General features: G+C 41.3%; 1 protein-coding gene across 3 annotated transcripts in view; it reads left to right on the forward strand.

Moving 5' to 3' along the window:
• SNX9 (sorting nexin 9) overlaps positions 1 to 24,778 on the forward strand; it is a 120,444-nt gene that overhangs the window by 59,835 nt on the left and 35,831 nt on the right. For 2 of the 3 annotated variants that reach the window (XM_009452308.5, XM_016956527.4), the window contains exons 5-8: positions 4,687 to 4,776; positions 12,972 to 13,143; positions 17,996 to 18,143; positions 22,217 to 22,301. In XM_009452308.5, coding sequence (XP_009450583.1) covers positions 4,687 to 4,776; positions 12,972 to 13,143; positions 17,996 to 18,143; positions 22,217 to 22,301 — 495 coding nt within the window. The remainder of the gene's footprint in view (positions 1 to 4,686; positions 4,777 to 12,971; positions 13,144 to 17,995; positions 18,144 to 22,216; positions 22,302 to 24,778) is intronic. The other variant, XM_001144722.7, reaches the window with a different exon arrangement.

Below are 24,778 nucleotides of genomic sequence, written 5' to 3' on the forward strand. Positions count from 1 at the left end.
TTTTTTTCTATTCCCAGTGACCTATAAGAGACTTTGTACCATAATACTCTGTTCTTGTTTGAATAATTTTTTTTTCAGTTATAAATACATCAAAAGGTACTTTACAATGTAAGGTATTAAAAGACTTACAGATTTCCTGAATCCCTGCCTTGGAGAAGTTTGTGTTCTTAACACCGACCACAGGCCTAGGAGCTGTCCATCACTGGCCTGTTATTCTCCCATCTGACGGGCTACCCAATCAAAAATGGGAAGATTCTCTTACAGAAAATTCTCTGACATTGTTATTTTTTAAAAACAGTTTGGATATTAAACAAATGCTTGAAGTTAAGTGGTATTTAAGGATATAACATTTTTCTCTACAGAGATTTTCCATGTAATTATATTTGTTACAAAGGAATTTTTATTGGTTATAGGATGAGGAAGGCAATGGTAATTTTATGTTGGAACTACATTTTGCTTTCTTAGTTCTCAAAAGTCTATTTTTAGGCCATTTTAGGCCTTTTTTGGTAGTCCATTTAAAAATAAATTGATAAAAGAAACCTTCACAAAGGTTCAGTATTAGATGTGCTTATACCTTCATTAACTCACATAAGTCTTATAATGCCTTAGACATCTCATAATTGCTTATTGAGACTTTCTCTTTACAGAACTTTATTGAAAAGGTTCTTTCCATCTCTTCACTCTCACTCCCACCCCACCCCCCCGTATGAATTCTTTTTAGTTGGTAATAGGGCTTTTTAAGGAAGATCATATACCAGTGTTAGAGGATTTATGGACATTTGCCTTCAGAACTGCATGAGGCTGCCATTACTAACCTTGTGTGCTTTTTCACAGATCCCTGACATCTATGAGACAGCTTTGTTCATCTCAGGAACCTTTCAAAAATACATGCTGGTGAAGTTTGTTATATAGGGTGGTTTTTGTTTGTTTTGTCTAACTGGAAACAAACTATTAAAGCAAAGTCTTTTTTTTTAACCTTAAAACTGCAGTGATGAAGGACCAGCCAGCATTGTTATACGTACATCCTGTCATCAGAACAGTGTAAAAGCTTATTTCACATGGACTTCTCTTAGGTCTGTCTGGAAGCAAATTATTTGCTAATTGTAGTGCCATCCTATTCTGTACTCAAAGCTACCTATTTTAGGACTTTGAGCTATCTGAGTAAGTAGACTCTCTAAGCTAATACAAACATTATCCATTTACCTTAAGTAAATTTTTAGTGTTTTAATTATCTTTATTTAAAAAATAAACACCTGAAATTGACATCTGTAGGTTCAGAATATGACTTAACAAAGGATTTGTTAAATAATTTCACCTCTTTTGGTAATTCCCAGTCAGTAATGTTGATATGACTGGCTATAAATAGATTGAGTCTGTTGTGATCTACCTTCATTTTTAGAAGAATGTACAAGTTTTATGTTCCACCAGTGGTTTTCTAACGTCAGTACAGATTCATCTGTAGAATTAGATCATGTCCTTTGAGCCAAAGATCTGTAAAGAACAAAACAGGAAACTTGTCAAATTCTTCCGTATTTTGAGCTAAAGTGGTTAGATTTTTTTATATAAGAGAATATTATAACCTCTTCAGTCCCTTTTGAGGAAAAGAGTTAAATTTTTGTCAGAAATTCTGGTTTAGATGTTCTCTGGTTTAAGAATCAGATATTATTTGCTTTCTATTCCTACTTCCTAACACAGTTGCACGTGGTATAGTCATAAGATGGGCCGTGGCATGATAGGCCAGGTGACATCATCACAGGTGGTGTGGAAGGATGTGACAGGCACAGTGAGGGGTTCCTTATGTGGTGATAGGCGGACCCCTGAATGCCTACAGGGCCCCATCCCAAGATAATAACATAGAAAGTAGTTAGCCTGCGATTGAGAACTCCTCTTAACTGGTGGACTTACCAGATGGGATGATCTGTACTGACCTGTAGTGGATGTTTGGTGTCTGCTGGAAGGAATTAGGTGGCCCATAAGAGCTGCGACCACTCACAGTATGTTTTGAGCTTTCATAGACCCTTTGTACACGTTTGGTAGAAAGCCAAACGGAAAGCAGCTTTAATTAAATATGTTACCATTTTCATTAATTCTTAAACCTAGCCCTCCTTCGAGGCCTGATGTAGTTACGGTGGAGACAGACAGACGTCGTGGTGCCATTGCTCATCTCTGCCACGCCACAGTTGCTGTTCTCATGGTCTGTGCAGTGAGAGCTCTTCCTCTTGGGCCATGTCTTAGCTGCTTACTAGGAAACCAGTGAACTGAGTCAGGTCTAACCATGTCATCCAAACAAGCGCTTGCCCTGCTTACTGCATTTTTTTGTTGTCAGAAGTAGGGGTTTATTTCTTACTGGTCCCAGTTCCCCAAGGATGTCATATGAGGAGCAAGAATACAACATAAAAAAAAAAAATAACAAAACCAGAAACTACTATTTTTGTGGTCAGCAGTTGCTAATTAGCATTATTACTGTCTTTAAAAACAATTAGTAAAGTAACCTTTTATTTTATTGTTACAGAAGCAGTACATATGCATTGTAGAAAATTCAGACTAGCAAAAAGAAAAGTATCCCATTTCCACAATCACTACTCTTTACACTAGGTGTCTTATTTTCTCTCTGTGAACATGGGTATACACACAAACATACAGATATAAATTGTATATAAATGGTAATGGTTTACCACCAGTTGGTAATCCTTGCCAGAATCAGAAATGTTATTCCTTCCACGCTTAGCTGGTTTCATCTAGAAAGCAGCACTTTCCTGTATCAGCTGGAGCTAGTTAATTATGTCGAATTCCAATTTGGAATTCAGGATAGATGGCTAATTCCACCTCTCCTTAATTGCCAGATTTCAAAGTAAGAAGTTACTTTATAGCTACTACAAATAGTGACCAATGAAGAAAGCATTCCTGTCTTTTTTTCTGACAGTAGCATGGATGTATGGATTTACATTGATTTCATAATGTGTTTTGTTTTTTTTTTCTTTGTGCTTAAAGTTATCACCTTTTGGAAGCCCATTCAAGCTGAGTCTTCTACCTCATTAATATTTGAAACCTCTCTTGCTCTTAAATAGTGCTAAGTCTTTCATCTCTGTCAGTACTGTATCAGCTTAATCTTTCTCTTCATTATGGGTCATATTTTCCTTGCTTCTTTTCATGTCTGGTAAATTATGATTGGATGTCAGACATTGCAATTTTCACCTTGCTATATGCTGGATATTTTTGCATTCCCATAAACATTTTTGAGCCTTATTCTGGGATGCACCTAAGTTACTTTGAAATAATCTGATTATTTCAGGTTTTATTTTTAAGCCCAGAGCAACATTTAGCTTAGGGATATTTTTGCCCCTTTCCTGAAACAAATCCTTTGTAGTATTGTACCCGATGCCCCGTGAATCATGAAGTTTTCCATCTGGGCTGGTGGGAATTGCCCTGTGTGAGGGGTTGCACTCTTGATTCACTCTTGATTCTTTCGTGTGTGTCTTTCTCTGACCTTGGGTAGACCCCTCACGTGATGGGCTGATCAGTGCAGATCTGCAGTGTCCTCTGCAGTCTCCAGAGCTCTCTCTGTGCATCTCTGTCTTCCCCAGACTCTGTCTCCTCCCACCACAGAGACCGCCGAGCTTTGTGTGGGTTTTCCATGCCTGCTCCGTGTCCTGGAGAGTCTCTCCATGTAGTGAACGGGCACTTGTGGGCTTACTCTGTCTGTCTCCCGTATCTCAGGATCACTTCTTCACTGTCTGGTGTCCAGTGATTTGAACACGGTTTCCTATATTTCATCATATTTTTCGTTTTCATTGGGAGCATAAACTGGGTCCCTGTTACTCCATCTTTGTTGTCTGCTTTGCGTATTAACTGATTTTCAACTCCAAGTTTATTTTCATCTCTCAGGTGAGAATAATACCACCGCTTATTTCACAGGAGAGTTGCCCCTGAAAAGGATGCTGTCGTCCACTATATAAATGTTTGTAGTACTGACTTCCCTACAGGACAGTTGTGGAACCGGGATTTGAAGCCTGGAAGCTGGGCTCCAGAGTGGTCCTCTTAACACATCTGCTGCAGTTTACCCATCAATTGGCTTCATGGAAGCGCATCAGTCAGTTACCTCTTCTCACAAGATGCTGTATTGTAGGCCAGTTAGACCCTAAGAGCACACACCGGGAGACATTGGCCTTTGCGCCTGTGTTCACAGACCAGCTGGGCTGTTGTGTCATTCACAGCTGCGATTGGTAGGACTCACTGTGGCTCTGTGGTTAGCTTCAAGTTGACCAGGTGGCTTTGCTGATTTTGTCTGGACTCTCTCACATACATGTCTAACGCCTCTGAAAGCAAAAGGTTCAGAATATTAACATTTTTTTTAACTTGGCTATTTCTGTTTTTTCCTCTGGAGTTTGTTTCTCTGGCTGTATGACTTGCATGATACTTAATCCATTCTTTCTGTGCTGCTTATAGTTATTTTTAGGGTTTCATTAATACTGTATCATGATGCCAAACAACAGACTTTAGAAAATATAATGCATTGAAGATAACCCATTGCTACACAGTTGGGGCTTTTTGCATGTAATGTTTGTGAGTGAGTGGCATGCTAGAGTTTTCTGGAGAATTTGGTCCTGCCATGAATGTGCTGGTTTTAGTTAAAAACTTTGACCTGCTTTTTCACTCTTGTTCACTGGGCACCTTTTTTATTTTAAGGTGGATATTTTGGCTCAGATTGGTTGTGTCGAAAGTCTCAGCCAGTCACCACCTTCTTCTCCTTCTCCTTCTCCTTCTTCCATATATAAGGTAAATTTCAAACTTGAACACAAGAGGAAATAAACATTTAATAAACCCTAAAAGTCATCTTTTTTTCCCAAGTGAAGTGATTATGTCAGGTAAAGTATCTTACAGGAGCTCTTCTTGGGGCATGGTGATGTGGGATGTGGAATATGTAGGAACTGGGAAGATCATGAGGATTTACACCGTGGAGGCCTCTTAGAGGAGGCTTGATTACTGAATTCATCCCATGGGCAATGAGATCTAATGAAAGGTCTTTAACTCTGTGGTTGACTGTGAGGAGGAGTGTGGTACCACGGAGAGAGGGAAAAGAAGAGGAGAATGAAGACATTGTCCTGTAAAAATTCAAGAGGAAGGGGAGGTGTAAGGAAAGAAACGAAGAGGCATCTCAGCATTGGAAACCTGAGTGAAGGAGCTGAGGGGATTATTGCATGACCAAATGTCTGCAGTTGAGAGACCAAAGGGGTTGTGGGGATGGAGAACAAAAATGTCAGAGACATCAGGCACAGTGGCTCACGCCTGTAATCCCAGCACTTTGGGAGGCGGAGGCAGGCGGATTACCTGAGGTCAGGAGTTCGAGACCAGCCTGGCCAACATGGTGAAACCCCATCTCTACTAAAAATACAAAAATTAGCTGGGTGTGGTGGTGCACCCCTGTAATCCTAGCTACTTGGGAGGCTGAGGCAGGAGAATTGCTTAAACCTGGGAGGCAGAGGTTGCAGTGAGCCGAGATCACACCACTGCACTCCAGCCTGGGTGACAGAGCAAGACCCTGTCTCAAAAAAAAAAAAAAAAAAAAAGTCAGACACCAAAGGATCCTTCAACCAGATCATTGTAGTCTAGTTTGTTACAGTAAAGCTTAGGTTTTGAAAAAAGTCAAGATCTCAGCATTTAGCAACAGAAAATATTTGTGCTGAAAGTCCCAAGAATTAGGAGTTGCTGTTGTTGATCTTTACAGTAAAAATATTTCTGTCTTCTTTCTCTTTTATGTATCCGAAGGTAACAGAACGTTGGCTGGAATAGAAAATATCTTAAGCCTGTTATCTCTTCAATTAAAAGTCTCTATTAATATGACCTGGCTGTGCAGCTATTTGTAAATATAACTGTCTGATCTTTTCCTGCATAGCATAAGCTAATAGGTATGTTACTTAGATGGGGATTTACTCATAGAAATGCTAGTCTTTATTCTTTTCTTTATATTTTAGATGAGCCCTCACATATTAAGATAACCTCTACTGAATGCATACTGTGGGCTAGATGCTTTGTATGCATTATGTCATTTAATCCTTACAGGAGGATAATGTTATAGCCATTGTATAAGTGTGGGGACTAAGAGAGCTAAGTAAATTACCCAAGGCCACACAGCTAGTGGTAAGTGATAAAGCTGGGATTCAAACCCAGATAGCAGGCTTTGAGCCTAAGTTCTTAACCACTATCCCCATGTGGTATAATGATTACTTGAGTCAATTCCAATAGCTTCCTAAAGGGAGTTAAACTCCACCTAGTGTACCAGGATTCGTCTTGCCCCTTTTTATCCCATATTGTATATTTGTACCATGTGCAGCTTTCCTACACTCACCACACAGCACCACCACGGGTGTGCGTGTCCGTCTCCCCCACCCCTCATGGCCATTCTCAGTCTGTTCTGTGGTCCAGTGGCTCTGCAGTCAGGTACAAGCCAGTCTACTTTCTGAAGAAATTTAGCTAATGCTGTAAATCCTTTGAGTGAATGTGTTTAAATAAGTCTCCCAATGTCAAGCCTGCATAAATATATTTCTCTATTTGCATTATGAGGAGAGGATAGCTTTTAAATTTAGAACGTTAAACCAGCAAATTGTTAGTATATTGCTCCTGGGCCTAAAGGAGCATTTGATTTAGTTGGGGTGGGAGTTAGGAAGAGAGTCGGTCATAATCATCTACCTGTGGTGATTACATAGATTTAAGTGTGTCCCAGAGACCCAACCAGACATGCTGTAGGAGTGTATTCATTCAACAGATACTTAATTTACAAAGCGTTTACCCAGGGCCCCACGTTCACGGGCAGCAGGAGATGGCAGGTTACCCTGATGGACACAGCCCTTCTCTGTGTCCTTCTAATGGAGCTCAGACGAGAGTGATTGTATATGTCGATTTTGTTTGTTGCATTTTCCAATGTTTGTTAAAATTTTCAAGCATAGAAAAGTTAAACGAATTTCATAGTGAATAATCATATACCCACCTTCTAGATTTTACCATTCCCATTTTACTGCTCTTGCTTTCTCTCATATTTACCCATCCCTCCATCTCCTGTGCCTGTCTGTATCATCCACTTTCAGAACTCAGACACTGTTATTTTAAGGGTACTCATAGTGTCACATGCTAAAAATTCTTTTTTCTTTCTCTTTTTTTTTTTTTTTTTTTTTGAGACAGAGTCTCACTCTGTCACCCAGGCTGGAGTGTAGTGGTGTGATCTCGGCTCACTGCAACCTCCGCCTTCCAGGTTCAAGCGATTCTCCTGCTTCAGCCTCCCAAGTAGCTGGGATTATAGGCTCCTGCCACCACACCCGGCTTTTTGTATTTTTAATAGAGATGGGGTTTCACCATGTTGGCTAGGCTGGTCTCGAACTCCTGACCTCAAGTGATCCTCCTGCCTCAGCCTCCCAAAATGTTGGGATTACAAGTGTGAGCCGCTGCGCCTGGCCAAAAATCATTTTTTCTGTAGTCACATGCTGAAAACCACTTATTCTGTGATCGACCACAACAAGTTAATTTTTTCAAAAAGACTCAATTTAGTCTTTTTATACATAAGGCAAAGTCTTAGTATACATAGTCTTAGTATACATAAGGCAAATCTGATTTCCTCCTTTTGGTGATCATGTCATGAAGGTTAGAGGTCTGACAAAGAGTAAGATATATTTCATAAAAATGATCAAGAACATCACATTTAAAATATTTGAGTCCTTGCCACTTTATGCAAGGCATTTGGAGAATCTTTTGGGGGAAACATTCTCCAGGTAAGACAGAGCTGTCCCCGTGATTCACTGGTGGGACTGACCATCTGATTTGCAAATAATGAAGAAAGTGAAAGGAGGCGGCTGGATGTCAGCCAGCAGGCTGTGGGAAGGCCAGAGCCCTTCTGATGGGGTAGGACTTTGCTAAATTGAGGAAGATGAGGTGTGCAGATAAGAGTACAGTATAGTGTGAGGAACAGCAGAGATGTAGAAAAGTTTGGGGAAATGTGTGAAGTTTGAAGCTTCAGAGTGAAGGTTAGTGGCAGGTAGGGAGAATGGGGAATGCAGCACGAGGCAAAGTTGAGACCTGCGCTGAAGAAACTCCTGATTGAGCCACAGGAAGCTTGGAGGTGACTCTAGGGGCAGTGAGTGCTAATGAAGGGATTTTAATTACCCATGATGGACAGTTAAGAAGAGCTTTGCAAAATAAGGGGTGGGAAGAGAAAGAGGATGAAGATGCTGCTCAGTAGAAAGGAAGAGGAGGGAAAGGTGGAAGGAAAGGACAGAGAGGCGCCACAGGATGGAAACCTCAGCCCAGGAGCAGAATAGGTTTTACCGTGACGAGGTGTCTGTAGTTAGGGAACTACCAAGGGGATTTGGGGGTTGAGAGTGAAGAAGTCAGAGATCGACGTATGGGAAGGATGGGTTCAGAGAGAAAGCCAGTGATTGGTTACAGTTAAGAGGGGAAGGGACCTGCCAGGGCAGTAAAAGGCCATCTGCTGAGGGACTGAGTCCGAGGGCCGTGACGGAAGCTGCAGGAAAGATCTCCAGTTGGTAGGGTTTTGAGAAATGTGTTATCAGCAGGAGTTGGGTTGAAACAAGATAAAGAGAATGTTCCAGGAAAAAAAAAAACAAAACCAAAGAGATAGAAACAAACATACCCACAAAGATTTCATAACTTAGGTGGAGAGCTAAGATCACATACATAACCAACTAGTATGACAGTTACTACACACCTACAAATTATTGACCAAGTGATTTTCAAAGAACAATTATTTGTTTTTGCCCTAATTAAATGGATTTTAATTTTTTGAGGACACTTGCTATGAATAGTTCACCTCCAGGTTTTTCGTCCATCTTGATGAAAATCCTTCCTGGCCAGTTTGCTAAGACTGAACTGTCTTCTGGAAGGCCCCAGCGAACATTCACTCTCCTGTTCTAGCTCACAGTCCTGTGTTCCTTTGTGATGTACCTCACTTAGCTTCTGGCAGTCTTCTGAATCCAGACGACTCACTTCTGAACTCTAGCCCGAGGTTACACAGCGGAAGAGAGGTAGAGCTGTTAACGGAATTCCAACTCACTAGGCTCTTGACTGTGGCCCTCCGAGCGCCTCCATTTCACAGCCAGTCCTTGATGGAAACCAGGCTGAGGCTGCTGTACCAATGATAGTCTGTCCCTAGTGTCCCAAACTTTGGTACTTTTTCAAGTTCTTATTTGAAAAAACTTGTAACTTAGAGTTTGGAGGACACGGAATATATTGCTAAATAGGAGAATAAAACTACATTTCCTTAAAGAAAACTGTAGAAGGAAGGGTTTCTCTTAGCTGAAGTGTGACTGCCAGGCCCTCAGCATGATTGCCTTCATTTCCAGCGTCCACTGGGGTCATCTGAGAGTCCATCCCGAAGCCGAATGTCACCTTGTAAAGCTGTGTGTTTGAGAAGTCACAGTCTTGTGGATGAAACATCTTTCTCCTGTTAGTATTTGACATAGAGTAAAATAACAAGTAACTTCAGTTTTTTCCTTAGAGGTATATAGGGCAGTAGAATGACATCATACTTGCACATGAAAAGCATGTAGTCTGTTTTTGATGCACCTGGTACGTGACAGCCAGCTGTCTGCCCCATGTGTCGGTTGGTGAAGAGTCAAAACAGACCAGCCACTAGGGTGTCCTACAACATTAGGGGCTATATTAGACAGGGTGGGTAATTTTCTTGCAAATATATTTTTTTCTTTTTTTAACTAGCACCATTTGTGTGTGTGTGTGTGTGTGTATAAGACTCAAATAAAGGGGAAGACTTGCGATTTCATGTTATGAAATAGATTCAGTACTGAAATATTGTGGAGTGAAAGGCATGAATAATTTTAATCAATTTTCTATGAATTCAGTAAATTCAAATTCATTTGAATTCGGTGATTCAAATGAAAATCAGTATTTTAACTCAACATTCTAATGTGAAAGTTCACATTGTTTTAGTTTAAATATTAAGCTGATGCTAAAGTTTATACATAAAAATAAACAGCTAAGAGATGTTATGCTAAAGTATTGATGGTTTTTCTATGAAAGTGTGGTACTGGTACAAATAGATCACTAAGAAACAGGAGAGTCCAGCTATAGACCCAAATCTGATATGTGATGAAGGCGGCATTTCAAATCATGGGGGAAAGATGGATTGTTCATGAAATGGTATTAGGGTGACCGACTGAGGACAAGATGTTCAGCTGGATCCCTGTATCATTTCTTTTTCTTTTCGCTTTTCTTTTCTTTCTTTTTTTTTTTTTTTTTTTTTTTTTGAGACAGAGTCTCTCTGTGTCGCCCAGTCTGGAGTGCAGTGGCGTGATCTCAGCTCATTGCAATCTCCGCCTCCTGGATTCAAGCAATTCTCCTGCCTCAGCCTCCCAAGTAGCTGGGATTACAGGTGCCCACCACTACACCTGACTAATTTTTGTATTTTTAGTAGAGATGGGGTTTCACTGTGTTGGCCAGGCTGATCTCAAACTCCTGACCTCAGGTGATCCTCCCGCCTCGGCCTCCGAAAGTGCTAGGATTATAGGCATGAGCCACTGTGCCTGGCCCCTATATTATTTGTTTTACTTAACTCAGTTCCAGACAGATACAAGATTTAAATGTTAAAAAAAAAAAAAAAAAAAAAAAGCTAACAAAAAACTGTATTTGCCTCAAGGGTGGGATGGTGGGGGCAGGGCTAATAGGTGCTAAGTGTACTCTCTACTGGAATATTCTTTGAGATTGGGTGCCATCTATTTCCCATTCCAAAATTTTATTTGTAAGATTAATAATTAAACTATTAAATTACTCAAAGGAATTATGGGAGAGAAATGCTTTTTAAAAAGAAGTATGAAAGTCCCTTTCTATGTAAGACAAAACCCCTCAGCGTGACAGTTGTCAGACTGTGGGAATGTTATTGCATTCTCTTTCAAAAGCAATTTGACAAAATCCATCGGTTCTAAATACACAGTCTCCTTAAGCCTAGCATTTTTTCTTCTGGAAATTTCAGAGACCTTTTGGATTGTAGTTTTCATCTAAAGGACCACCAGGATGGCTGATTAATAGAAAGGAGAGGTTTATAGGCAGTAACATTTTACAGACTGGGAAGAGAGCTTCTCTGGTGTGTGCTGAAGATGAAGGGACACATTGGGTTTTATGCCTCAGGGCCTGTATCACACTAGAGTCACATATATTTAGGAGTTTGGGGGCAAAGCGATACGTATGTATGAGAGGAGTCAAGAGCATGTGCAGTAGGTAAACATACGTAACATACATCCTTGTTGACTTTGAGGTGAGATTTTAGCATTAAAATGAGGTGGAATTGGGCTCTTTATGTGAAAAGGTGAACTGTGGGACACAGTTTGTGCACAGCCTCGGCGAGCTGCTGAAACTGGCTTTAAGGCCTGCAGTTGCTTGTCAGAAGAAAATGTTTCTAAGGCCAGTCCTCTGCCCAGTCAGAGTTGTCTTGGTCTGGGTTGTAAATCAGAGTTAGGAGGGGTCTGATAGGTCCTGTTCTTAGTGAGTTTAGAGCCCTAGTAATTTAAAAAGTTGCTCTATTCCCTTAACCTTAGGATCCATCTTAGTTGATAAAGCGGTGTCTGTTTTGGTCTGTCCGATCACATGGTATTATTTATAGTACCCAAAGACTGAAAACAAGATAAATGAACATCAGCATATACTGGTCAAGTTGTAGGAAATATATACAATGGAATTTTATGGGGACACTGTGAAAGAATATTGTGTCCATATGTGCTGATGTACCTTGCAGAATGTTTTATGCTGTTAAGAGAAAAAAAAAAAGTACCGAGCAAAAATAATACAATTCAGGCCAACTTAGTGTTTAAAAACAAAAAGGATCTATCTCTGTCCATGGGATGTTTGAGTAAGTATATACAAGGAATTTGTTAGTAGCATGAAACAAAAATTATAGTAGGCCGTTGTTTCAGAGTTCCTGCACTAGGCCCCAGCAGACCAGGCCAAACCAGAATGGAGTTCCTTGTGCTAGATGCTCCATAGTCAAACCGAAACTTGAAGGAAGCAGATAGGTCCCAAAACAAACTGATTTTTTCTCGAGAACAGGAGATCCCAGTCTACCTGAGTTAGCATAATAAGGAGTCCCCTCTGCTTTAACCCTTACGAAAAAGTAACCTGAAGTAAACTGATGTTAACCATCAACTTTTTTTCTGTTGTTCTATTTCCTTATTAACCCATCCTTAAAAACCAAGTGTTCTGTTAATGCCCAGTGGGAGTGCTCGTTCTAGATTGTAGGAAGGAGGCTGCCCAGATTCATGAATCTCAAGTAAAGGCCAAGTCGATCTATAACTGAATTTGTTGTAATTTTGTGTCTTTTGACAGTAGTAGTTCCTTAGAATGACTAGCATCTCAGGATGTTAGGCATATTTCTCAAATTGCATATACTTTTATTGTTTGAATTTTTTTTATTATACATGTATTCCTTTTCAAATTAAAAAGCCTACTTAAAAATACAACAGATCGCTATAAAGCAGTTAGAAATAGGTCCTCATGTTGAGTGGGAAAAAGAAAACTTGCAAAGAGATACATACAGTATGACATCCTTTAGGTCAATTTTAAAAATATAAAGCAGTTGTTTGTGAATGTGTACATGTGCAGCTGAAGTATGAAAACACACATAGGAATGGATACAGGTTCAGAAAAGTAGTGGTTACTTCTGGAGAGAAAGAAAGAGAGGGCTGTAGCTGCATCTAATAGTTTCTTTGTTGCTGTTTTCAAAGTTCCTAAGCAAATACGGTAAAATGTGTTCACATCAGTAAAATTAGATTGATGCTACCTTTTGTGCTTTCCTACATGTTTGGAAATTAAAATATTATGTATGTAAAATTGTTTTGAATACATTTCTATTAATTGTTTTTAGTACTCCTGTTGTATTCAATTGTGTCAGTTCATTATTGAATTGAGTCATGGTTTCCAAAAGTCACAAAAATTCTCCTTCTTTTTACCCCTCTCAATAGGTTGGCAGTGGCAATGACCCCTGGTCAGCCTGGAGTGCCTCCAAATCTGGGAACTGGGAAAGCTCAGAAGGCTGGGGGGCCCAGCCAGAGGGGGCTGGAGCCCAAAGAAACACAAACACTCCCAACAACTGGGACACTGCCTTCGGCCACCCCCAGGCCTACCAAGGACCAGGTGAGCAGAGGGGTGCAAGGTCCCACCCTGCCCGCCCATGGCTGAGTGGGAGAGACAGGGAAGACTGAACTGTTTTTGCTGTTCCCACACTCAGCACAACACAGAACAGTTTTGTGACCACAGCATGGGAAGGGAGGATTGCCCCACCCACCAAGCAGCTGTGCAGCAGACACCAGCTGAGTGTCCTACAGTCATGACACTGTCTACCTGGAGTCAGATCAAGGGGGTTCCCACCACTCCCACCTTGGGTTCAATTAATCTGCTGGAGCGGCTCACAGAACTCAGGGAAACACTTTACTTACTACTGTCAGTTTATTACAAAGCTCAATTTACAGGATGCAAATAAAGAGCCAGATGAAGAGATGCATAGGGCGAGGCGTGGGGAAGGGACGCAGAGCTTCCATGCCCCCCTGCCCCAGGTGCCCCTACATGTTCAGCACCCCAGAATCTCTTTTCCTGTAGCTCAAGGATTTTTACGGCGGTTTCATCACATAGGCATGATCGATTATTGTTATTATTATTATTTGAGACAGAGTTTTGCTCTCGTTGCCCAGGCTGGAGTGCAGTGGCACAATCTCGGCTCACTGCAACCTCTGCCTCCCAGGTTCAAGTGATTCTCTCACCTCAGCCTCCTGAGTAGCTGGAATTATAGGAGCCCACCGCCCACCGCCACACCCGGCTGATTTTTTATATTTTTAGTAGAGACAAGGTTTCACCATGTTGGCCAGGCTGGTCTCAAACTCCTGACCTCAGGTGATCCACCTGCCTCAGCCTCCCAAAGTGCTGGGATTACAGGTGTGAGCCACCATGCCTGGCCGGCATGATTGATTATTAACTCAACCTCTGGCCCCACTTTTCTTTCCAGAGAATGAGAGGTGGAGCTGGAAGTTCCAAGCTTCTAATCCTGGCTTGGTCCTTCTGTTGACCAGCCCCCATCCCACCAGGAGTCACCTCATTTGAACAAAAGATGCTCCTACCACCCGGGAAATTCCAAGGGTTAGGAGATCTGCGTCAGGAGCCAGGGTCAGAGACCAAATATCAGAACAAAAGATACACCTTGCACACCTAACATTCAGGAAGTTACAAGAGTTTTAGGAGCTCTGTGCCGGGAACTAGGGATGCAGACCGGATGGCTATTTCTTACCTCACAATACCACTCTGGGTCATTGAGTTGAAAATCGATTTTATTCAAAAGAACTGCTTGCAGTTGCCCTTATTCACTAGTAGCAAACCTGGATTCAAATGTAGATGGTCATTAACTCTAACTTTAGTTCAGTCTTACTTATCTGTGTGAAGTCACAGATTCAAACGCTGGGTTGGTAAAGTAAAAGCAGAATGGGCGGTGGAGGCTGCAGAAGGCTGAGGGCCCCTGCTGTCGCCCGTGGATCACTGCATTTGCAGGGAAGCTGAGCCCACATTCTGATCTCCACATCTTCAGAGAGATGAGAAGTCTTGGTTATTTGTCACCTTCTGATTGTAACATCTCAGCAGCTAACACGTTTGTTTTAAAATCTTGAGCCAGAAACGTGTATGTGGATGGGATGTGGCTCATCCTGCTGGTTTAAGACCTCTGCATTCACTGTTTTAACTTCCTGTTTGACTAGGCTATGAATAGAAATAGTGAGGCAGAAGAGAAATGTGTGGAATGGGAAATAATTTGGGAATTAAGGGTATTTATGTCTGATCTGAAATTAAATAAGAAAGTAGTCTCCCATTATTTTTTAACAATCCCTGAACCCTGTCTCCTCTGTAAGCACATTGGGCCAAGAATTGAATGTCTGTTCTAAACAGCAAGGACCTCACTTGTAAGCCCAAAGAAGGGTGCAGGTCCTGGCTGAAGGCTGGCAGTCATAGACAGGAGCTGCCTGTCAGCAGGACCAGGGGTGTGGGCTGGGTAGAAGCGTTGGGAGACTCCTGGGGTCTGGCTCTCTTGTCACTTGGCCCACATCCTTCTCCTAGTTTGTTCTTCTCCCATTTGGCATTTGTCTCTCGGCTTCTCCATAATGGCACTCTTAGGGCCTGACACTAAAGGACACTCAGGCCATTAGAGTAGGGGAGGAAGGAGAAGGAGGAGAGCCCACAGCACCTTATCTGACACGGGGATTATTGTCAGAATAGTAGCTACTGATGCTGCTTAATTACTTCTTCACTCTCATCTTTTTCTCCCACACCCCAACTCGGTCTTTTTAATGTCCCCCTCGTTGCCCTTCTCTCCCCTTTATTGTTAGTGTTAAACAGCTGCTTTTCAAAGTTCTGTCGTCCCTTTCATCCTCCCCAAGCCTCTAGAATTAAAGGGTATTCTGCTTATTTGTAAATGTATAAGACTCGATTTATCAGTGTCTAGGCCTCTAGAAGTCTTTTCTACTGTGTACCACTTAACATTCTTACAGTCTGCATTTATCTGAAGTGATGTGGACTGACAGCCCTTTAAAAAAATTATCTATATTTTCACACCTGTAATCCCAGCACTTTGGGAGGCCGAGGCAGGCGGATCACAAGGTCAGGAGATCGAGGCCATCCTGGCTAACACGGTGAAACCCCATCTCTACTAAAAATAGAAAAAAAATTAGCCGGGTGTGGTGGCAGGTGCCTGTAGTCCCAGCTACTTGGGAAGCTGAGGCAGGAGAACGGCATGAACCCAGGAGGCGGAGCTTGCAGGGAGCCAAGATTGCGCCACTGCACTCCGGCCTGGCCAACAAAGCGAGACTCCGTCTCAAAAAAAAAATTATCTATATTTGAGGTATACAGCGTGATGTTGTAATATACATGTATATACTGAAATCATTACTACAGCCAAGCGCTTAACATATCCCTCACCTCACATGATTACCTAAGTGCATGTGTGTGTGTGTGTGTGTGTGTGCGTGTATATGTGCAAGTGCGTGCGGGTGGGTGTGTGTGTGGTAAGAGCACCTAAAATCTCCCTCAGCAGGTTTCCCAAATATAATGCAATATCATTAACTGTAGTCCTCATGCTGTACATGAGATCTCTAGACTTATCCTACATGACTGCAACTTTGTACCTTTGACCTACATCTCCCTAGTTCCCCCTCTCCCTGCCCCTGGTAACCACCTTTCTACTTTCTGCTTCTGTAAGTTTTTTAGATTTTTTTAAAGACCTGTTAAAAGTTCCACATGTAAATAAGATCCATGCGGTATTTTTCTTTGTGTGTGATGTTGAGTGCATTTTCATATACCTCTTGGCCATTTTTTGGTCTTCTTTGGAAAAATGTCAATTTGGGTCCTTTGTCCATTTTTTAATTGAGCTTTCTTTATTTGCTATTGAATTGTGTGAGTTCATTATATCTTTTGAATATTAACAGGTTATCAGATACATGGCTCGCAAATATTTTCTCCCAGCCTATTGCGGGATCTGGCCAGCAGCCCGCAATGCAACGGGGTTCTCTTTGTGTTCCCAGGCGGATCGGCAGGTTGAGAAATAATAGACACACACAAGATAGCGAAAGCTGGGTCCGGGGGGGTCACCGCCTTCTGGTCCCACGGTGCCAACAATGCACTGGATATACCAGCATTTATTATTAAGTTTAGTGAGGGTGGGGGTAGGTTAGTGAGGGATTTAGGGTCATTTGATTATGAGGTGAGATGGTCACATGGGGATGAAGTAATTCTTTAACATAACATCCGTATGCAGAAGTACAGTATACAGAGATAAGAATTTACAATATAGTGTATGCATCAGTAATTTCTGACAGAGCCTTAAAACAGAAACACAGTCTTTCCATAACCTATGATTAGCAAGGTATTAATCAGCAGTAACAGTTGCAGCAAAAGCTGGTTACAAACAATCCGTAGAAACAGGACGTGAAGCTAGACAACCTGTTAGACCAGAAATTCTCAGAAGGGAGTATGCCTTAACCCTAAAGAGGCCCAGAAGAGCCCTGGCAAGATGAGGGCGTTTATAGCCCTATCTTATCCATATGGATGGTGCCCCCATGTGTCTGTTTATAGGCTCTTCACAAGGGTCACTTTCCATTCCCAGAGCTATGAATATCTGCTTTTCTGGGATAGGAATCTTGGTGATGTGAAACCTCCCTGACTGCACATCCATTCATAGGCTCTCTGCAGGGGGAAGCACATCACACGCTGTTGGCTCATTCTGGCAGTCCGACCTGGCATTGTCTTTACACAATCCTGCATGCAATTTTGTATTTACAATAATCAGGAGCATTTCATCTTTTATTCCATAGCAATAGTTTCAGGGGGTCTCCCTACACCAGCCCATAGGCTACCTTTTCATTTTGATTGTTTCCTTTGCTGTTCAGAAGCTTTTTAGTTCCATGTAGTCCCGCCTGTTATTTTTGACTTTGTTGCCTGTGCTTTTGGTGTAATACTCAAAAAAACATTTGCCAAGGCCAGCGCCAAGGAGCTTTTCCCCTGTGTTTCCTTCTAGGAGTTGTGTGGTTTCAGGTCTTCCATTTAGGTCTGTAATCTATTTTAAGTTGATTTTTGTGTGTGGTGTAAGACAAGGTCCAGTTTTATTCTTTTGCATGTAGATACCTGGTTTTCCCAGCACGACTTACTAAAGAGACTGCCCTTTCTCCATTGTGTCATCTCGGTGCCCGTGTCAAAAATTTAAAAGTAATCTGACAGCCCTCTTTAAGTTGCTTCTGATTTGTCTTTTGCACTAAAAGAATCTGTAATTCAAGGCTTAAAATTGACTACACAGCCTTTACTCTTAACATCCATATTATACTCCTATACTATACCCTTTTCTCCATCAAAAAAAAATTGATTTGCCCAGTAGGTAGTTACTGTCAGAAAATTAAGTAATTTCATTTTTATTTTGGTCTTTTTTTTTTTTTAACTGATGATCTTCCATTTTCACCTCTAGCAACTGGTGATGATGATGACTGGGATGAAGACTGGGATGGGCCCAAATCCTCTTCCTACTTTAAGGATTCAGAGTCAGCTGATGCAGGCGGCGCTCAGCGAGGAAACAGTCGTGCTAGTTCCTCATCCATGAAAATTCCCCTTAACAAGTAAGTTTAAAGGGGAGCCAGGGAACCAGGGCCATGGTAGAAGTATACATTAATACAAAGTATATACCCTACCAAGAGGCAGCTGGCTTTTTCCCTTTCCAGTGATCTCCTAAGTTTTGGATATGATTCAGTTATTTTTATTTGGATCTTAACTGAGAAGCTTACTTAAAAAAAAAAAAAGGATTTTTGATTTACAAGGTTAATAAGTGAAATATTTATTTTATTTAATGATTTCCCAAACTGTTTTCATTACTTCTAGCTTTATCAATTTATGACATATTAAGGTTTCATTGCTAATGTCACAGGAAAGCTAAAAAGAAGAATAATAACAACTCTCTTTTAAATGTTTTACTATTTTGTTAATCACTTGCCATGTGCCAGGCATTGTGCAGAGAGGTTTGTATCATTCGCATGTAGCCCTCATATCCCTTTGTGGTACATAAAACCCCTGTTTTACTGCAGGCAAGCTGATGCCCAGAGAGACGCATCGAGTGTTCCAGTCAGGAAGCCAGGCCCTCAGGCGCCAAAGCACGTGTTTCAGCTCCTGTGCCTAAAAACGTGGTCAGGAGCTTTGTGTTAGCTTAGGTTTCTCTTAGATTTAAAACAAAAAAAAAGTGTTGTGTTTTATTTTTTTGTTTTGAGACAGGCGTCTCGCTCTGTCACCCAGGCTGAAGTGCAGTGGTGCGATCTTGGTTCACTGCAACCCCAACGTCCCGGGTTCAAGCGATTCTCGTGCCTCAGCCACCTGAGTAGCTGGGATTACAAACATGTGCCACCGCGCCCAGCTAATTTTTGTATTTTTAGTAGAGACGAGGTTTTACCACGTTGGCCAGGCTGGTCTCAAGCTCCTGGTCTCAAGTGATCCGCCCGCCTCTACATCCCAAAGTGCTGGGATTACAGGCTTGAGCCACCACACCTAGCCAAAAAAAAAAAAGGTTTTAACAGTACTTGTAGATACCCTACTTAACAGGAAAGCATGTGGGCACCAGTGGCCACTGTAGGATTCTTTGGAGAGACCTAAATAAGGCTGTAGTCTATGCCAGTGTAGCTTGAGGGAGATATATTAATAATTTATGACTTCCATCAGAATTTTCAAGTACTCCTTCCAGCAGTTATGTCTAGTTTATTTTTTGAAATTACTAATGCTTTTTCCCAATATTCCAATTCCATGATTCAAGGCAGATATCAAAGAATGTTAATCTGTGTCTGGAAAAATTAAAAACATAACATTTGACATATATTTAGACGTCAAGATCTAGGTCTAGATCTAGTTTAATAAGTCCTACAAGTTCTCCAAAGTATATTTAAATAGCTTCAGTGATTAAATGAGTTCTCTTTTGACTGCACACTTTTGCTGCCTCTTACCCAGTTTCTTCCATTATATATTTTCCTGCTCAATTGCATGCATAATAAAGTGAATAATTCTCTGTCTTGTTAGTCAACTGTGTCTTGTTTCAGAGTCAAATTTGAAGTTTTCAGTCATGGTCAGTAGTGATGTGCATCATTGTCAGCTGTTCTTTAAATGTGAATATAAAGTATATTGAAAATTCATATAAATTAGCCCCATTTTGAAAACGAAGGAAGCAGAGACTGAGAAAAATGAGTGGCCACGTTTTCATGGCTGATGAGTGAGGTTCCAGCTCATGCCTGGGGGTCTCTGACTCTGGTTTTTGGTGCTCTCCTCTGCTCCACACTTGCTCTCTGATTTGCTTATAACCTTAGGCAAGTTTCATGACCTGTTGGAACCTCAGTTTCTTCATCTTGAAAGCAAGGAGGTTGGTTTTAAGAATTCTTTCTGCTCTAAAATATCATTCCAGGCTGAAACCACATTAAAGCAGTCCTAACTTGAACCTGTGCCTCTGAGGCATCTCTGTCTCTCTGTAGTGCTGTGAACGATTTAACACCCTGTGTATTTGTATTTAACTAAACTGTATAAATGAGTCACTTAAACTTAAAACAATTATAAAAAATGTTTTTAAGTATTAACACTTTTTCAGCAATTAATCCATTTTATATGACAGCTGTATTCTAGTCATGGAACATAAATCTTATACTAGAAAAAGAGATCTGAAATTAAATATACTTGAGCACTATAAGAATTCACCTTGGGCCAGGTGCAGTGCAAATCCTAGCACTTTGGGAGGCCAAGGCAGGCAGATCACGAGGTCAGGAATTCGAGACCAGCCTGGCCAACATGGTGAAACCTCAATCTGTACCAAAAATATAAAAAAGTAGCTGGGCATGGTGGCACGCCTGTAATCCTAGCTACTTGGAAGGCTCAGGCAGGAGAATTGCTTGAACCCGGGAGATGGAGGTTGCAGTGAGCCGAGATGGCGCCACTGCACTCCAGCCTGGGCGACACAGAGACTCTGTCTCCAAAAAAAAAAAAAGAAAGGAATCTTGATGATGCTGAAATAATTAATACATTGCTGTCCTCAAATTTTTCTGTGGTCCATAACAGTGCCCAAAAAGTGAAATGCTTACAAGCTGGTCAAGGAGTTGTCATGATATATAATCCCCACAGAAGCGCGCCTGTAGTCCCAGCTACTTGGGAGACTGAGGCAGGATAATCGCTTGAACCAGGAGGTGGAGGTTACAGTGAGCCGAGATCGTGCCACTGTACTCCAGCCTGGTGACAGAGTGAGACTCTGTCTCAAAAAAATAAATAAAATAAAGTAATTAATAAATAAGTGTTGCAGGTTAGCCTAATTCATTAAGCATTCAGTATGCTCCCAAAACTCCTCCAGGTCCTGAAAACACAAATGCTTCCTCTAAGTCCCTCTGGCTGCTGTAATAGGTAAATGGATAGCGGCAGTCAGGTGTGATGAATAGAATCACAAAACATGCTCAAAATGCCTAGGAAGACTCTACCTGCGGCTGCAGGGAGTACTTCCAAAGAGAGGATGACTTAGTCGCCAATGACTGAAATGTACTGAGTACATACTAGGCTCTTTACATAAATCTTTAATTCCCTTATCACCTTAGAAGGTAGGTCATTCTGGTCTCATTCTTCCACAAGGAGATTTCAGCCCCTAAGGCTACCTAAGTGTTGGAGTCAGAATTCAAACCCCACGCCATCCAGCTGCAGGACACATCTGGTCTCTTGTATAAGCTGTGTTTTAAAGGAATGTCTAGAGAAAGGAGACTCAAGGGAAGTCAGTCGAGAATGCAGGAAAAGAAGACACGGGCCCCTGAGAGCATCACACTGGCCTTTGGCTTGGCACATGAATGAAAGTAGAAGCAATGCGACTGGAACTTCGTAGAAATAAGATTCCTTTTCCCATTGTAGATATTTTGCTTCCTTTTCTTCTGTTTACTAAAAGAAAAATTCTAAAACCCAAATTAATCTTGTCTTTTTCAGTAGCCCTTTGGATGGCTATGTTCTAGCTGTCCTCCAATTTCAGAAATGTCCTTTGGATATAGATGTGATTTCTGGAAGTAGTCAAGTTTATTTAAGTTTTTGGGTCTTAAGTGACCTCCCGCCTCACCCCCTCCCCATAGCCAAATTTATTGATTACACTTTGGGTCTCTACTAAAGAGACTTGTTTTCCACTGTCATGAACTGCTTCTGAAGGCAATTCCAAAAGAAACAAGCACATATGCTGATGAGCAGGACAGCCCCTTTGGGACAGTTGTGGCCTCTGGAGTGAGCCTGTTGAAAGGCAACTTTAATTTGGATGTAGAAATGCCAGCACGTGGCTATTGCCCCCTGTGGCCAACTCAGATTGGCGTGCTCACTACTCACTGCCCCAGGGAACTAGGGGGGCGTTTTTTCAGGTCTGCCCTTCACTCTGGGGTGACCGAATGTTTCAGACACAGTCAAGCAAATAGAGTGCCCATAAACATCACACCTTCTGGAGTCAAACTGTTCTGTTTACCAGATCAAGCTTAATTAAATGCCTAATTGGCCATTGAACAATCTGATTACATTAGGTTTCATTTACCACAGTTTCCAGTTCTAGTGCACCCGAAAGACAGGACAAGGTTAAAACTGGTAAGTAAATGTAGACGAGAGTTGTAAAATTCTTACAAGGAAAGACTTAAGACTGATGAACATTTATATTCATGATTAGATTTCCTGGATTTGCAAAACCTGGCACGGAACAGTATTTGTTGGCCAAACAACTAGCAAAACCCAAAGAGAAAATTCCCATCATTGTAAGTTTGTTTATTTTTGTTTGCTTTCTTTCTGATTAAGCTCTTTCTTATACCATACTTTAAAGCTAAGCGAGTTATTCATCTTTTGGAAAGTATTTTTAAATATATTTAATGCCCCACATAACTGATAATATATGTTAGTGTTGTAGGAGTACTGAAGATAATTAACACAAATTAATGCCTGTCATTATATTGTTTATTCTTTATCTTTCAGACTTTTAGTATTGGACAAACATACTATTTTGATCATTTTTTTCTAAAGTGTCTTGAAGTGTATTTTACATACTGTTTTTCTGCCAGCCCTATATGTTTAACTGATGAACTCAATTCAAATATTTATGTTTCTTCCCTTGTAAAGTACGTGTATGTTATCAGAATAAGGTACCCTTTCAGATATATGGGTAATAGTGTTTTTGGTAATAGTGTTTTTTCCAGTAAACCAGCTGTCAAATTGAGATAAGGAGCTACCAAATGGAAGCTGGGAGTTAAGGACATCATTGAGAGTATCTGTCTTAGAATTACTTGGTTATTGCATAACGTGACACAAGCCCTTCGGTTTCATTCCACATTTTGATTGGTGGTAGATTTTCTGCCTAGGTGATATTTAGTTGTAGATTCCCAAATGAAATTCTGGAAAAGAGAACTGTAGCTATCTTCTGCTCCTATTGACTTAACCCTGTAACAATTAGATTGGGAACCTGAAGCCTTGAGTGTTCTCATCCTGGACTCAATCAAGGATGAGGAAACATCTGGTCTTATTCTGTAATCTTTGGAGACTTGATAAAATTGCAGGAATAGTATTAGATTCTCTAATTACTTGTGCCTGCATGTTTGAAAAACTCCAAATCCTGGAAGCCTCCAAGCTGAAGAGCTGTTACCAAGAGCCCTTTTTATGCTTTTTCCCTCAAAGCAAATTTGGGATAATTAACTTCTGAGTAGTTATATTAGAGATTTTTGTTTTCCTGTTTTCTCTGGACTTAGTAAAAATTGAACATGTACCATTATTCTTTTCATGACATTTAAAACTCCTCAAAATCAAGAGCGCACAGCTCTGTCTCAGTTTTGTTTTTTTGTTTGTTTGTTTGTTTGTTTTTAAGACAGAGTCTCACTCTGTCACCCAGGCTGGAGTGCAGTGGTGTGATCTTGGCTCACTGCAACCTCTGCCTCCCGGGTTCAAGCAATTCTCCTGCCTCAGCCTCCCGAGTAGCTGGGATTACAGGCATGCACCACCATGCCCGGCTAATTTTTTTTGTATTTTTTAGTAGAGACGGGGTTTCACCATATTGGCCAGGCTGGTCTTGAACTCCTGACCTTGTGATCCGCCCGCATTGGCCTCCCAAAGTGCTGGGATTACAGGTATGAGCCACTGCGCCCGGCCTGCCTCAGATTCTTAAAGGGGACTTTGTCCCAGGCGTGCAGTGGTGGTACAGAGCTAAGGGTTCCAGCCTTTCATTGACCGGCAAGTTTTAAGTAGAATTGGACCCATGCACCCAGTAGGCAGGTCTGCCTGTGTGGGCATCTATACATGGAAGAAGCTGAGGAAAGCCACCGCGTCTTCAGGAGGCCCAGAGAAAGCAGAGACTAATTCTTTGCTCTAAAAGTGCAGTAACCTTGCCCACTCATGAAACAGAGCCCCGTGAAATTGGGCCCTAGCCAAGCACAGTTGCTGCTCTCGGCCCACTCACTGAGGGAGGTCCCGAAAGTCATCTCCTCTGCAGCTTTCAGCTAGTTTCTTGGATCTGGGCTCTCCCTGAGGGCGTTATAGTAATTGTTCTCAGAGATTTTAGTCTCTTTTTAAACTACTCTTATTCTTGGAGTAGGTCACCTTCCTGACCTAACAGCCTCTGAACTTTAATATCCCAATCCGCTTTTCCCATCTTCCTCTTAAAAAAAAAAAATTAGGACTGGGTATACCTTTTTTTCCTTTTTATGTCTGTCTGGCCTTGCCTCTCTCAGGTCTCAGCCGAAACAAATCTCTCTTCCTTCAGCGCAATCTGTGTGATTTTTCTCATTTTCTTTTTACTTTCTTACGGTACTTTTTCAAGTCTGCAAGAATAAAACCTGTTCCATAAATTATTTCATTCTCCTTGAATCTCTGAATGAATCTCTGAGTGAATCTGCTTCCTGAATAGTGGTCCTTTTACAGTCCATTGTTTGTTTTTTCATTCTCTTCTTGGATTATAACTCAATTATTTTTCATTTTCAAGCCAAGAAGATAACATTCTCAGTATAATAAAGACTTCTATTGCTCTGAAATGTGTTTTGATAAGAGCTACTGTCCTGCAGTCTGAATCTCTAGAATCTGTCATTGTGATCAAAGTTTATGAAATGAATGAGGCAGAACCAACTTGAGACTATTGGTGACTCAGGGAGTGATTCTAGAAGCCTGTACATGAGCTCCAGCATCCAGATTCCTCTGCAGCTGCCCCCATGGCCTTGGATGCTGTTTTAAATAAGATGAAAAAACCAGGTTTGGG

Source organism: Pan troglodytes, chromosome 5 (assembly GCF_028858775.2).
Source record: "Pan troglodytes isolate AG18354 chromosome 5, NHGRI_mPanTro3-v2.0_pri, whole genome shotgun sequence".
NCBI classification, from domain to species: Eukaryota; Metazoa; Chordata; class Mammalia; order Primates; family Hominidae; genus Pan; species Pan troglodytes.